Raw genomic sequence first — 15,602 nt, 5'->3', positions numbered from 1 at the left:
TCTCTATCGGCAAAAGAATGACTAACCAGTCCAGGACTAAAGTGTCTATCATCTATTTAGGTGACATTAGCTAAAAATAATGAGTCACAGATCAATGTTCGGTTTTAAGCATCCCAACAGTTACTGAAAAATATAACAAGTCAGTAAGTCAGGAAAAGGGTTAATTTTCAACTTGGAAACAAGTTATTCCACTACCAAAACTGTGCACTAATTCTGCAATTAAATACCCAACTTTGGGGCAAACAGCTTAAGTATTCTGATATTGGTAAGCAGATGTAACATTTAAGTTACACATAACTCCACAGACTTTCTAAGGAGGGTTCTCTTCAAAAGACCCCCCTGACTCCAGCTGTTACTCTGCATAGCAGCTGTGTATTTCACACAAGAGCATACTGCTTACAAGTACCACAGGGGTTGTAGGTGGCCAGAACATACAGAGAGATGTGCCTTACATTAAACCCTGGTCCTTACACACCAGCAGAAGGAAAAAAGAACCCTTTTCTGTCTGAGACTCTCACCCAGCATCTTCAAAGACCCTGTAAAAACTTCTCAAGAATGAAATATAGTATTCTTTAAGCTTTTTAAGGCACATCATCCACAAATCTATGCAAACACAAGCTTTCCATGAAAAACTGTTCTTATACATGTTATTTTTACTACCGATTTGGGATCCAATTTGGTGTACTTGTCCACACAGGACACACAAACCAGATCTTATGACTTCAGGGTGTTACAGTTTGCCAAAGGAGGCTTAACATGGCTCATGGGCATTGATGTATTTGGACTTCTGCACACTTTGGAAATACTGATTTCTTCTTAAGGTTTCAGTACAATTTCCTCTTAGTCACGAGCACCAGGCCACTTCAAAACTGTGGGTGTAATTTATTTAATCAAACTATGCTTTTAAATATTTTTTTTCATAATTCAAGATCACTTTTAAAAATATTGGGTGGGGAAAAGGTGCCTTTTGATTTTTAAATAGAAATGCTGCAGCACTAACATTTTTAAGATTAAAACCAGTGAGAAACTAGATCATCAAAAGCCATTTTTGTTTTACCTGATACACAGTCTAAAACACACTGAACAACTTTCTCTTTGAAAAAAATCTAAGGTTGCAAATATACCAGAAGTGACACTCCCAATCTCCAAGAGAAAGGGAAATACGCATAAACCTGTCCTTCCTTTTCTTGTCTCAGTTTCAGCTGCTGGGTAAGTTCCATCAGAGGCATGGTAGTAGAAAGCTTTCAGAAACAGCTGTCTAGAATACAGGATAGATAAAAAACAAACCACCTCAAAATAACTGATCCTCTTGAAGCTGCCTGCTAGGGCTTTCTTTTATAGCACTTAAAACATCATTCTCTGTTCATAGCACAAGTAGGCTTGGCCCAGCATCCCTGCTCTGATCCCCAGACAGCATCCCCTCCCAAGGTGCAGAACCCCAGTGAAGGTCCTCTGGCAGTTTTGGGAAGCAGCTGCTGCTGCAACTCCTGCTACAGCAAGGTGGGCAAGAGGTCTGAGCCACAGGTCTGGGTGTGCCATTCAAGCTTCTACCATGCTCTGGGTGATTCCTGCTGAGTCCCTTCTCCATGCTACCGTGGAGATGTGGAGTTCTTATTCACTGCCTACCTCTCCTTCCCTCATGAAAACTGTTAGGGATTTGCAACTTAAATGACTCTTACCTGCCATGGGAAGGAGTCTGACCCATCATTTAGCTCCTTCCTCTTTACCTGTAATTACCTCTGAATGACAGGTTGCATGACAGCTATTTGCTGTCATTACTAGCATATAATCACAGAACAACACTCATAGGAAGGAGAATCTTAGGGAGAAAACCTGCTATCTCAAATTTCAGACAATCTATCAATTTATCCAGAAACACCACAGCAAAGGAGCCCTACGATACTCAAACAGAAAGCAAGAGCTTCCCACAGGAATTTGGTAGAATACAAGCCCCTTGTAAAGGCACCTTTTTCTGAGCCCAGAGGCAGGGATGTCATCCAGACTGCACATGGCTGTAGCAAAGTGACAGCTGGACAGCTATGTTTGTGTTAACTTGTGCCAGACATCGGCTATTTGGGAATTTCAGGAGGCAAGCCTCCCAAATCAAGCACTGACAGAAACACCATTTCTGATCTTATTTAAATTTCTTTAATGATATCTTATAACATAAAGCCTTTCAGTCACTTGTCTTGATATATTTAAGAATTAACTCCCAAAATAATTTATTCTAATACAAAAGTCAGAAGCCCAAAGAAGGGAAGTACATGATAAACTGGGCTGAGACCATGAGAAGCACAGGTGAAAAGAGACTAAAAATCACTTCTTCCCTGCCCCCTCCAGGTCAGAAAATCAATTTTCCATGTTTAAAAGTCTATTCCGATCCTCACCACAAACTAAGAATAGGCAAATAGATGTAAATATTATCAAGTGTTTAAGCCAGAAGTAAGAGATGGTAAATTTTTGCTTGCGTTCAGCATTCCAAAATTACTGCATATGGTCACAGTGATCTCTTGTGCTCACACTCACACATAACACCAGTAGCAGACTTACCCAGAAACGAACCTGAAAAGAAGGGAAAATACCCTGTATGGCCCTTTCTGATAGACATACAGAAGGAACTGTTTCCAGAGCAGGGAAGGTTTCAAGAACAACAGTGAAGATAGACAAAAGGTATCAGGATGAGAAAGAAAAAGGCAGATGAGGTATTTTCATTTGTAGATCCATTTTCTATGGCATGGTTATAGCAGAGAATATGATGAGCCTACAGCAAAATTCTAATCCATAATTTGGAGCAATTCACTGAAACCTTGCATATAGACCACTTTTCTCATATAAGGCAAGCAATGCTTTTGCAATAATGATGCACGTAAACCAGACTGAATCCCTGACAGTTTCTTTCAAATCATAACCCAGATGCCATTTTTGGATGTCACCAAAACATCTGTGTGAACATAAACATATGTTCATATAAAAGTGTGTATGTGTCTGTACATGCAAAATACAGCCCTCCTAGTCCACCCATTAGCACACAAGAAAATGGAGGGGCTGACTTATGTCAGACTCCAGTCTGGTCAAGAATCGGGGTATTAAATACAAGGTGGAGTCTAGAACTTTCAGTATAGTAGTTGAAAATGGCCAGATCTTTCTCCATCATTGCATTATTTTATTTTTTATCTGGAAGCATTTCTTCAACTCCATTCTCTTTATACTGGGTGAAATTCTGCTTCCTGTGAAATCTACCTTTCAAATTCTACTTCTTAATGTCTTCTTGAAGAACCTCTACCCTTGCTGAGGCTAACCTATATTAAACATGCAAAAAGTCTTAGCACAATTTGTCCCCAACAAATTTGCCTCTATTATTTTGGGATAAGATACTTGGTAATGTGCAAATTTTAAGGTGGAAAGGCAGAAGAGTTGTGCTTCTGCGCATTTTGTGTCAGTCTATGACCAGAAATAACTGGTTTCTTATGCCATGCTGTTCCCATAGCATGTCAAAATACATCTGATCAATGTGTCCAACATCTTTGCAAAAAAGCACTTGCCACACTCTGTAACACAAGTATGGAAACATAAAAATGGAAGCATGGTTTTTCCACACACAGCATCTGTGCTAAATCTTGTCCTGATTTACAAACTAAGTTTCTTTGTGGAATATATTGCCAGTCATTTACCAGTGTGTCAAAAGCGATACAGGATTTAGTTACGTGCTACCTATTGTTTCTGTAGTTTCCACACCTTTACTCTTTCACTAGGATATTTTTCCAGATTGGTCTGATTTGCAAGTGTCAGCAGTAGCACAGCTTTTTCTAGCTACCCTACACAATTCAACCCCACACCACTCCTCCACGCCCCCACCTAAGAGGTTGTATGGCAGGCATCAGCCTTGACCAATTCTTTAAAAGCAGTCACGTTTCCAACACCACTGGTTGCTCTCACATGAGTAATGACCTTGCTTTTAACCTTGGTAAAAAACAAAAGTTTTAATTCCTTATGGCTTAAGATAAAGCAGACATTAAAAACTTTAAGTTGGTATGTCACTGAACTGCTGCCCTATCTGGAAATCAGGAGCTCAGAAACTCCTTTTCACAGCTATAATCAAGCTTTTGAATAGTAATAAATTTATCATGCAATTATTAGCTATATAGCTGCATATTTAGCAAGATAATGATAATACTGGTAAAATGAAACCACAATAACACATTGAACACCTGTATTTGTCTTGAGATGATAAACAGGATTGCTGATTTTTTGATGCTGGGATTGTCTTGATGAAATACAATGCAAATTAGGCAGATTCTACTATAAAGTTGATAACTCCTTTTTAATTAAATTCTTTTGGTTTTAAGTTTGAATGGACACAATGTGTTTTGTTGTTTAGTACCATAAATAGGGAGGCAAAGTACCCAATTTGGTTTTCTAATACCTGCTTTGCTTTTCAGCTCCAGAAATTTTAGACATACTATGGTATCTTTCTTACCTTCCTGACTGAAAGCTCTTCCACCTGCTGTATTGCAGAGCAAATTATGTCAGCATGTACTGATTATAAGTGACCCTGGTCTTGATGTGTAAGATCAAAAGCTTTGTTGTTATGCTCAAAGGACACCAGGTGGTGGTGGAAGACTCCTTATTAGTGTATTTGCATTCCTTAACATTGTTATGTTCCTTTTGTGTTTCTCCTCAGGCTACCTTCTCTCCTTCAAAATCTGCACTGCTAATAGCTTTGAGAGATAAAAATAGCAATACGGGATCTTCCAAAAGCCTAGCTAGCATAATACCCTGTTTCTGACAGTACCCTAAAGTGGACACCAGCAAGAAGTGCAAGAGCAAGCCAAGCATACACACACACTTTTCTCTGAGCAGCCTCCCAGATGCCAGCCAGCAGGTAACAGTGGTGCACTCCATGTCATCTGGCTCATTCCACCCCACTCCATTTCCCAGCCTGGTCCTGGGAGTCTTTAATGAGTTTTACCAGGCTACTATTTTATGAAAATGGTCTGGTACAAACCTCCTAACTCTACCAGCTTAAAACTAGGCACTATGTTATTAACATTTAAGTACATTTAAGTTTGACCCACTCTGATAAAGTTGTTAGGAACATTCACATAAAAGCCCACATAGTCACAAACTACAAAAAAGTATTTAGCACTTTAAGGAAACACAGTGTCACTGTTCAGAAAGCTTTACAACACAAGCTATTTGCTTTCATCAGTTTTTGCTAGCTTTTATGCTAAGCCCATCATTTCCACAATTCCTGTCCAGTTCAGACAGTCATTTTAAAAACAAAGGCTATTCCCACTTCTAACACTGACATTCCTTTATAACATACCAAAACACATAAGAAGACTGCAAAGCCTCTAGGTACTAGTGATTGAAAAGTTTAACTGTAAAGGCATGAGGGCATCGTAATTCACAGATTCAGAGGGTAAGCTACATGAGATTTCTTAGGTAATTGAAAATGACCCATAAATCACTAGCAGCCATAGGAAATTCTACTATCCACCCTGCTGGTGGGACTGATTTTTTCAGCCTTCAAAGCCAACAAAAAAATAAAATTATCTCATAGACGGGATTATTTCTGGCAGTGAATGTTGATACACATATGAATGCAATACTTGGGCAAATGGTAAATACCAGCAGTTGGCACTTTTTCCTTTAAAAAAAATAATTAAACTTTCTACTTAGAAACTAGTTTCAATTTTCTTCTGAGTGTTATGAATATTTTTCAAAGAATACACAATGCTTTTACTGTGATACATCACACATCTTCACAGGCAGAAAGTACCTTTTCACGGTCTGTTACAACTACCTGACACAGCAGTGTCATTAGTATTTGTGCTGAAGTTCAGTTTCATTTGGCACCTCCAGAGCAATACACAGATTCCCTGGAATAATAACTGGGAGACAGGGGAAAAAAAACCACTGCTGTTTGCAACTCAGCTTGCGAGGGCCATCAGGCCAAGTGATGCTGCTCTCAGGAGAGTGCCTGGTAAGAACCACAGATTTCTGTATTAACTCTGTAGGTCATAAATTCAGTTCAAACCCTGAAAGAGAATTTAAACTAAGGCATTTGCTAGTATATCAAATAATTTTTAACAGTTCATCTGTTTTCTGCACTCTATTTCTGCTGCATTTCTTTGAATACCACATACCTACAGTTGCCAACTATTATAAACTACAAAACCTTCTCATTACATCTAGCTTCAAGCCTGAAACAAAATTAAAATCTCATCCAATAAAGCTCTGATAATAGCAGGCCCGCTGTTTTTATGACTAAAATGAAAAAGCTTTATTCGTATTACAAAGCAGTCAGAGACCAAACAGGGTAAGCACCGTTGTACTAGGCTCTGCACTAACACAAAACAAGAGAAATCTCTGCACTAAAAAGCTGACAAGTCTAAGTCATTTCAGGAAATGTTTCTAGAATTCTGGGGCACAGCATCCCACTGACTGAAGGAACTACAGACACAGTGCAGAGGAAAACAAGGGAAAGAAGTGAATCCACTGATATACACAGGCCAAGCAGCAAGCAGAATCCACCTGGGAGAGTTTTCAGCAGAAGTACTTCAGTGAACACTGATTTAAAGCAACAGTAAGATTCAAAACTGGTAAATTTTTTTGTGAAATATTGTGCTGAAACTCTTTAAAAGCAAAGGGGATCCAGAAATTCATCCTACATTATAAATAATTCCCATTTTTCATAGTACTTACTTTCAATGTGTTGAAGACTTTCTCTGCTGCATGAGTCTAGCATGACTACACGCTAGAGTGTTATAACTACAGCTTTCCTCATAGGGTGATTAATCAAGCATTTCTTTCCTTCTCCATACAAATATCTAGCTGAAATGTGGGGTTTAGACCAAGACTGAAAAATGAACCATTTAATAGATATCTGGAAAGAATAATTGCTATGTTAGTGAAGCTAAGTAGGCTGAGCAATTCTAATAATTAAGAGGATGAAAAAGCTGAAAGGGATGCTTGCCCCTGCCCTCTGCAGTGTGAAAAAAGTAACCATCAAATTGAAGTTCATTTACAAAGCACTAAAAATGAATCATGGGGGTGAGGGAAAAAACCACAAGGACACGAAAGCAAACGTGTATGTGACCACAAACACACATATGCATGTTCTTACACACTGACTGCCATATATCAATAATAAACCATCTGAAAAGCAATAATGACTAACCTCCACATTTTAGTGAAACTGTGCATCAGGCTCACACAGCAAGGCAGAGCTGGAGGTTTGAGTCCATCCATTTGAAGAATGAGGGCAGGAACACCATACAGAACGAGGTATTTCACATAAAAAAATAGTACTTGAGCTAAAGCCAGGCCACCTAAAAGAAAAAAAATATTACAAAAATCATACCTTAAATGACTCCTGAAATATTTTAAAAACCTGGTAACGTTGCTTACTTCCAAACAGCCATTATTCAAAAGACTAAAGCAAGCATCATCAGTTGATGGGATGTACAATACCTGCTTTTGCAACAGCTATAGGACACAAGCACATGCAATTATGACTTTAGGCACGCACACACAGACTAGTACCACCATTCCAATATGAAGGCATAAGTAAGCATCTGTAGTTTCACTTTCAAAAATCATTGGATTGTGGGTACTGACTGCTATGAAAGACAAATACTGACTTACCCTGAGCTAAAAATCAGAACACACTGATATAAGGACTGAACATGTACCACAGGGACAATAAATGTTATCTTTGACAAAAATCCCAAACAAACACTCTTCACTTGTTCCTCCAGAACAGGTATAATAAATGGTTATCTTTGCAGCTTATCCTGACAGCTCCACAAACATCCCATGTACTGTCAGATTATTTGTGTTCCCCAAACCACCACCTACAAGATCCCTCCTGCTGCAGCTGAGGCATAGAAGACTGAACTCCACTTGGTATAACTCTCAAGGCATATTTCAGTTTTGAAACACAAAGGAAAAAGGCCTCCTTAAGGTGCTTTAGCTGCCTGATTTCCAAAGGAAAAATTCCAGCAGTGTGTTGGCTCACAGCTTAACCCTAGGGTATGGCACAAAACACAGCATCTTTCACAGATGTGAGATGGAAATCATACTGGCTATTTTTAGAGTTATTACTCATGCAAGTAACAATCTAAGAATGCATTATAGATAAAGCAAGATTATTCTATTAATATTCTGAATGCTTTCTGCTGAATAAAATGGTATTTGACCAATAATCATAAGAAGAAAAAAATCAGTAAAAAGCAGAGGCCAAACTTTGCAGAAACTGGTGAGAGTTAACCCTGAAGTTCCACGAACTTTGGTGAATTTTCCCACTTGACTGACACCTGACATAAGTAAAATCTAATCCCAAATGAGGGAAAGTAAATTTATTAGAATTTGGAAGAGTAAAACAAATTATAAAATGTAGTTGTTGCATCTCCTTCCTTTCCAGATATTCAATGTAATTTTAAAACCTTACAGCAGACTTCCCTTGGAGACAAACTTTTCAGCAGTACAAGTCCATGAACATTTAAATAATCTGCTTTTTTTCTTTTTAGCAAAACATTCCTTTTGCATTCTGCTAACAAGTATACCGTGCATGACAACCAAAAGTTCAACATTAAAAATTAAACCCAAATATATAACAAGCTAGGCTGAAATTCTAGCATTAACAATGTAAATTGCAAAACTCCTACTGGCCTACACGTGGCCAGCTTTTTGCTTCTACAATCCAACATTTTTAGTTTTAATATCATAATCCACGTGCATAATATAAGTAACAGTTGTGCCATACAAGATAAAAATCGATGTTAGAACCAAACACCTAGACATGAATCTTTTCCTTCAGGGAAGCAGTCATCTAGTATTCAATAACATTCTTCTCCAGAGGAAAAACAAACAATCAGAAGCCCAATTTGGATACTAGCCAATTAGCTACACACTAGATTACTGCTAAATCATCTATACAGCCAACTTTCTGCTTTAATTCCCATCTCATTCAGTTTCTCATTTCTTTTCTGAAAAATTTCATTGGAGAGCTGAATGCTGACACCCACACAAACCAATTAGGAAGATCACAGCTGTCTGCACACTGGTAAAATTCAAAATCCTTTGGCTGCACATGATGGAAAGAGATTGAGAGACACAGACTACCACTCTCGAGACCCAAAACCAACACATTTGATTTTAAATACAGCGATGAAAGATTCCAAGTTCTTGGATACAAAGTTATGATATGCAAGTGTCAGGGGGGGAAAAAAAGCATTTTCACCATCTCCAATAACATACCTCTAAGCTGTACTTACTGTTAACTAGTAGACAGCTCAATAGCACTGGTATCTCAAAGAAACATAGACATCACATAACATCACCAATCATTACCTGGCATGCACTAGCTACTCTGCATACGGCAACTCTCAGACTCACAATACCAGCAATGTGAAGGTCCCTAGCAAAACACGTAGATCAAGTTCTCATTAGTCTTCAACTCATGCCAGCTGTGTCAGAGTTCTGGCCACACATGGAAAATTAAGGGCAAGATTCACAGCCACACAACAGCTGGGCTGCATTAGCAACAGCACAAGCTTTAAACCTTCTTGCATACCTGAGACATTCCAGCTGCTTTGCATTTGCTCCATTTAGCACAAAGCAGCCAGAAGCACACTGCTTCACCTGATTTAAAACATGAAATAAAAAAGAAATTTAAGATCAAAGATAATTTTTTAAAATTCATTAGCAATATCACATAATTTGTTCTCTAATTTCAACTTATAGCTTAAAAAGAACTCACACACAAGCACTATTTTAAATTGGAAACAAGCTGTATCAAATGTATATTAAAAATGCACCTAAGCAAAAAAGTATTGCATAAATGCTATCTTTCCCCCACAATAAATTAATTCAAAGGATTCTGTTAAAGTTACAGTTTTTAAAACTGAAACGTGTTAAGGGATAAAAAAATACAAAGTTGAAGTAAAAAGACAATCTTAAACCCAAGCACTTCAACAGTCAAGCTGTTTGAAGTCCCAGATTAAATTAACTTACATAGAAATTGGTATTTTCAATTTATTAAACACTCCAAGTTTCCCTATGCTTTAAAAATGCATTTATAGAACTTCAAATATTTTCCTTCCTTAAATTTACTGCAAAACTGCATTTCTGAAGTTTCATAAAGCTTTGTTTCAAGGATAATTAGAAATTAGAATATTCAGATTTTCTTGTATTTTTCATAGTCTCAAAAATCTGCCTGATATTTTTTGATAGAAGTTAAATAGAACATTTTCATAAGTAAATGACAAAAGATTTGGATCCAGGTATTAGAAACCACACTTAGCATTTTTCTGTCCATAAACCATCACCAAAACTCATAGTCAAGAATTGTAACTTTGCAGGCAATTTTATTAGGAGCACAACAGCACAAATTTACCCTTTCTGCAGCTACACTGACCCTATGGCATTAATTGTAGATGCTTGTTTCTGTGAAGTTACCAGGGCAGGTTCAATTAGAAAACACATATCAGAGATAAATATGCAGTCATATTTCAAAAGGGTTACTGACACATGGCACAAGCCTAATAGGAAACAGACATTTAAAATAGCTCAGAATTTGGGGCCAAGTCACAAACATCAGGCTTTAGGAGTTCATGTACCCTTTCTCTTTATTTTTTGTGTGCCTCTTCTACAGAAAAAAAAAAAAATATGCAGGGATTCCCTCAAATTAAGATCTCCATGAAAGAATATGGCTCCACACTGGAGCAGACAGGCTACAGATGTATCTCAGCAATAACGCCAGCAATCGTAAGAGGCATCAAGAGTTTCCAGCTCCATTAATCAGTAAAAGTAAGATTATTGACAAGCTTTACACACAGCTACAGTATTTTCTTCACAGCAGGACACTCCTCCCTGACAAGAGCCCCAGTACTCGATCTACTATGACCTCCTTAGTTCAGAACTGACTGAAGCTTCGCTGCCCTTCTCTAGACACACTCCAGCACCTCAACGTCCCTCTTGAAGTGAGTGGCCCAAAACTGAACACAGGATTCGAGGTGCAGCCTCACCAGTGCTGAGTACAGGGGGACGGTCACCGCCCTGGTCCTGCTGGCCACAGTATTTCTGATACAAACCAGGATGCTGTTGGCCGCCTTGGCCACCTGGGCACACTGCTGGCTCATGTCCAGCCAGCCTTCAACCAGCACCCCAGGCCCTTCCCCACCAGGCACTTTCCAGCCACTCTTCCCCAGGCCTTCAGCACTGCGTGGGGTTGTTGTGACCCACGGGCAGGACCCAGTACTGAGCCTTGTTGAGCCTCCTACAACTGGCCTCGTCCCATCAGTCCAGCCTGCCCAGACCCCCCCCTGCAGAGCCCTTCCACACTCAAGCAGATCAACACTCCCCCCCAGCCTGGCGTCACCTGCACACTTACTAAGGGTGCACTCAATCCCCTTGTTCAGATCCTCGATAAAGACATTAAACAGGACTGACCCCAGTACTGAGCCCTAGGGAACACCACTTGTGACCAGACACCAGCCAGACGTAACTCCATTCACCACCACTCTTTGGGCACGGGTGTCTAGCCAGCTTGTAACCCAAGTGAAGAGTTCACCCATTCAAGCCATGAGCAGCCAGTTTCTCCAGCAGATGCCGTGGGAGAGTGTCAAAGGCTTTACTAAGGTCCAGGTAAGACAATATCCACAGCCTTTCCCCCATCCACTAGGCGGGCTGTAGAGGAATGGAGGCAGTGGGTTGATTAGCATTGATAACATGCAGCTGTGACCTTGCCTCGAAGGCAGTGGGTTGATTGACAAGGACGATGTGCAGCTGTAGCTCGTTCCCACCAAGTAGTTAAATAGCACTGAGGATGGAGGAGGAGCAGTGTGGCCTGACCTCTGGAGGAAGGAGAAACAGCACAGACAGTAGACAGTAAAAGCCTTGTTGCAGCCTACTAGTTTTTGTGTGCTACAACAGCAGGCCATCTTATCGGATGTTTATCAGAGACAGGTTTGTCAAGCAGGACCTGCCTTTCACAAGCCCAGGCTGGCTGGGCCTAATCTCCTGACTGTGCTGCACGTGCCCTGTGATGGCACTTGGGTGATCTGCTCCATAACCTTCCCCAGCACCAAGATCAGGCTGACAGGCCTGTAGTTCCCTGGATCCTCCGTCCTGCCCTTTTTGTAGATGTGCATCACACTGGGTACCCCCAGTCTTCTGAGACCTCCCCAGTGAGCGAGGGCTGCTGATAAAACAATGGAGTGGCTTGGTGAGCTCCTCCAGTAGCTCCCTCAGTACTCTTGGGCACAGAGATCAACATTTCTTCTTGGAGGTTATACTTGCACAAAACACAGGCCAGTGAGGAAACTGAATACAACTGCATACTCAGCATGAAATTACACTTTTTCAGAGGCATACGATGCAGCTTTTTGTTAATACATACGGGATTTGGTCTCCAGTGACACTGCTTGCAGCAATTTAAGCATGCAAGTTTAATAAAGTACATGCAGAATGCCAAAGGAAACTAGTGAGGAGAAATACATGTGAGAAGAAACTGACATTTATGTGGCATGTGGAGACTGTAGTAGTGAGGAGGGGATACAAAAGAAAAATATTATGGATCTGTATTTAGTCCATGGAAGACATGGATACAATCAGCTCTTTCTCATATCACAGACAGAAAACAAACTAAAAATCTTCAACATGGAAAAAACCTAAATTAAACAACAAGATTTTTATGCCATCTAGCTGAAGAGCTTAAATAATGAATGTCCATTTTCTTTTTTACTAGAGAAGTTCTTCTAAATAATATGAAGAAGAGTTTTAAGAAGCTACACTTCTTCAGAAGCCCTTCAGCTTGGGCTCCAACCATTTTTCATTTAAACCCAAAAAAAATTCAGGAGCCATAGTGCAACAAGACACTCCTGCTCATTAAGGGGTTGGGTGCACAGAGGATGGGACCTGTTCGCCCTGAGGAGGTTGACTATGTACTTCCATAGCTCACTGTAGGCATGTAAGCTGCCTCCACTGGCAGCCGCCAGGCACAAGTTAAGAAATGCAGGGAGAGTAGTAACAGGAAAATAGGAGCGACCAGGAGAGAACTGAAGGTTTTACTTTTATATGAATTATACACACAATGTCTTTGGTCTTCTGCTCACAATGCCCAGTACTCTTATCACCCAGTTAACAACCCTGAAAGCTGCCCTGCCAGTTACATAAAACCTGCATATAACAGCAATTAAAGAGATAGCTTAAATACTTCAGTTACAGCAGTTCTTCCATCCATAGTATAACAACACAGGAAAGCACGTGCCACATCATAGTTTATTCAACACACAGGCTTTATCTACACAGATTACACAGCCAATGCAAACTGCAGGCTATTCAACAAGCAAAGGGTGAAACAAGGCTACAACGCCCTCTGAGCCTTTAAGGCACTACAGTAACACAGCACAAGAAACACACAGCCCAGCTGGGTTATCACAGAATAGTCAGGGCTGGAAGGAACCTCTGGAGATCACCTACTCCAACCCACTGTAACACATTGCAGAGGATCATGTGCAGGCAGGATTTGAATACCTCCAGAGAAGGCAACTCCACAGCCTCTCTGGGCAGCCTGTGCACTCAAAAAAACCCAGCTGTTCTTCCCCACATTCAAATGGAACTTCCTGTGTTGCAGCTTGCGCCCACTGCCCCTTGACCTGTTGCTGGGCACCACTGAAAAAAGCCTGGCCCCGTCCTCTTGACACTCACCCCTAAGATATCTCTATGAATTGGTAAGATCCCTTCCCAGTCTTCTCTTCTCCAGGCTAAACAGGTCCAGCTCTCTCAGCCTTTCCTCACCAGCGAGATGCTCCAGCCCATTCATCACCTTCGTAGCCTTCCACTGCACCCTCTCCAGTAGCTCCCTGTCTCTCTTGAACTGGGGAGCCCGGCACTGCACACAGCACTCCACATGCTGCCTCATCAGAGCAGAGCAGAGGGCAGGATCACCTCCCTCGACCTGCTGCCCACGCTCCTCCCAAAGCACCCCAGGATCCCATTGGCCTTCTTGGCCACAGGGCACACTGCCGGCCCGCGGGCAACTTGCTGCCCACCAGAACCCCCAGGTCCTTCTCTGCAGAGCTGCCTTCCAGCAGTCAAGCCCTCGCCTGTACCGGTGCAGGGGCTGTTCCTCGCCAGGTGCAGGACCTTACAGTGCCTTTATTGAACTCCATCAGGTTCCTCTCTGCCCACCTCTCCAGCCTGCCCAGGTCCCTCTGAATGGCAGCGCAGCCTCTGGTGTATCAGCCGCTCCTCCCAGCTCCGTATCGCCAGCAAACCCGCTGAGGGTACGCTCTGTCCCTCCATCCAGGGCACTGATGAGCGAGTTGAACAGGACCGGACCCAGCACTCACCCCTGGGGAACAGCACGAGCTACAGGCCCCCAGGCAGCCTCTGTGCCGCTGGTCACAGTCCTCTGAGCTCTGCCATTCAGCCACTTCTCAATCCACCTCACCGTCCACTCACCTGACCCACACTGCCTGAGCGCACCCATGAGGCTATTACAGGAGACAGTGGCAAAAGCCCTGCTGAGGTCAGGGTAGACAACATTCACTGCTCTCCCCGGTCTACCCAGCCAGCTGTTCCATCATAGAAGGCTGTCAGATTGGTCAGGCATGATTTCCCCTTGGTGAATCCATGTTGACTACTCCTGACAACCTTCTTTTCCTCCATGTGCTTCGAGATGACCTCCAGGATGAGCTGTTCCACCACCTTTCCGGGGATGGAGATGAGGCTGAATGGCCTGTAGCTTTCTGGGTCCTTCTCACCCTTTTTGAAGGCTGGGGTGACACTGGCTTTCCTCCAGTCCTCAGGCACCACTCCTGTCCTCCGTGGCCCTTCAAAGATGATGGACAGAGGCCTAGGAATAACATCTGCCAGCTCCCTCATCACTCACGGGTGCAGCCCATCAGGGCCCATGGATTTGTGGGTGTTAAGTCTGCTAAAGTGATCTCTAACATGGTCCTCCTTGACCAGGGGAAAGTCTTCCTTTCTCCAGACTTCCTCTCTTGCCTCCAGGATTTGGGAAGCCAGAGGGCTGGCCTTGGTAGTGACGACTGAAGCAAAGGCAGCATTTAGGAACTCCTCCCTCTCGGTGTCCTTTGCCACCAGGGCATTCACCTCATCCAGCAGTGGGCCCACGTTTTCCCTAGTCGCCCTTTTCCTGCTATGTACTTGAAGAAGCCCTTCTTGTTCTCCTTGACCTCCCTTGCCAGATTTAATTCCAAATAGACCTTGGCCTTCCTCATTGCATCCCTGCATGTTCCAACCATGCCCCTAATACTCCTCCCAAGTTGCCTGTCACTGGTACCTGGGACAGAAAATGGCTTCCTCTAGAAAAGGAAAAACTGTGCTGATTTTGACATGTTCACATTGAGAAGAGCAGAACACACACAACTAGGCATTTGGAAGTGAAATGGGAGGAATGAGATAACGTAAGTTGAGTGCCGTTACAGTAATGCAGGTACTAGCTTGTAAAGGGCATGGAGAAGATAAGGTGACATTTGACATAAAAAGACCTTTCACTGAGTTGCAAAACGACAGAAGTTTAAAAATTTTAAAAGTTTGAAAAACCATACAATTCACAGAAAGTACTA

The 15,602-nt window shown here is 41.8% G+C and overlaps 1 protein-coding gene across 2 annotated transcripts in view; it reads right to left on the bottom strand.

Annotated features, from left to right (window-relative positions):
- HHAT (hedgehog acyltransferase) overlaps window positions 1–15,602 on the bottom strand; it is a 162,496-nt gene that overhangs the window by 134,367 nt on the left and 12,527 nt on the right. For both annotated transcript variants that reach the window (XM_055725931.1, XM_055725930.1), the window contains exon 8: window positions 7,184–7,334. In XM_055725931.1, coding sequence (XP_055581906.1) covers window positions 7,184–7,334 — 151 coding nt within the window. The remainder of the gene's footprint in view (window positions 1–7,183; window positions 7,335–15,602) is intronic.

Source organism: Falco cherrug, chromosome 13, assembly GCF_023634085.1.
Source record: "Falco cherrug isolate bFalChe1 chromosome 13, bFalChe1.pri, whole genome shotgun sequence".
NCBI classification, from domain to species: domain Eukaryota; kingdom Metazoa; phylum Chordata; class Aves; order Falconiformes; family Falconidae; genus Falco; species Falco cherrug.
Note: the sequence above shows the minus strand (reverse complement) of the source record. Positions and strands in the feature narration are given on the sequence as shown.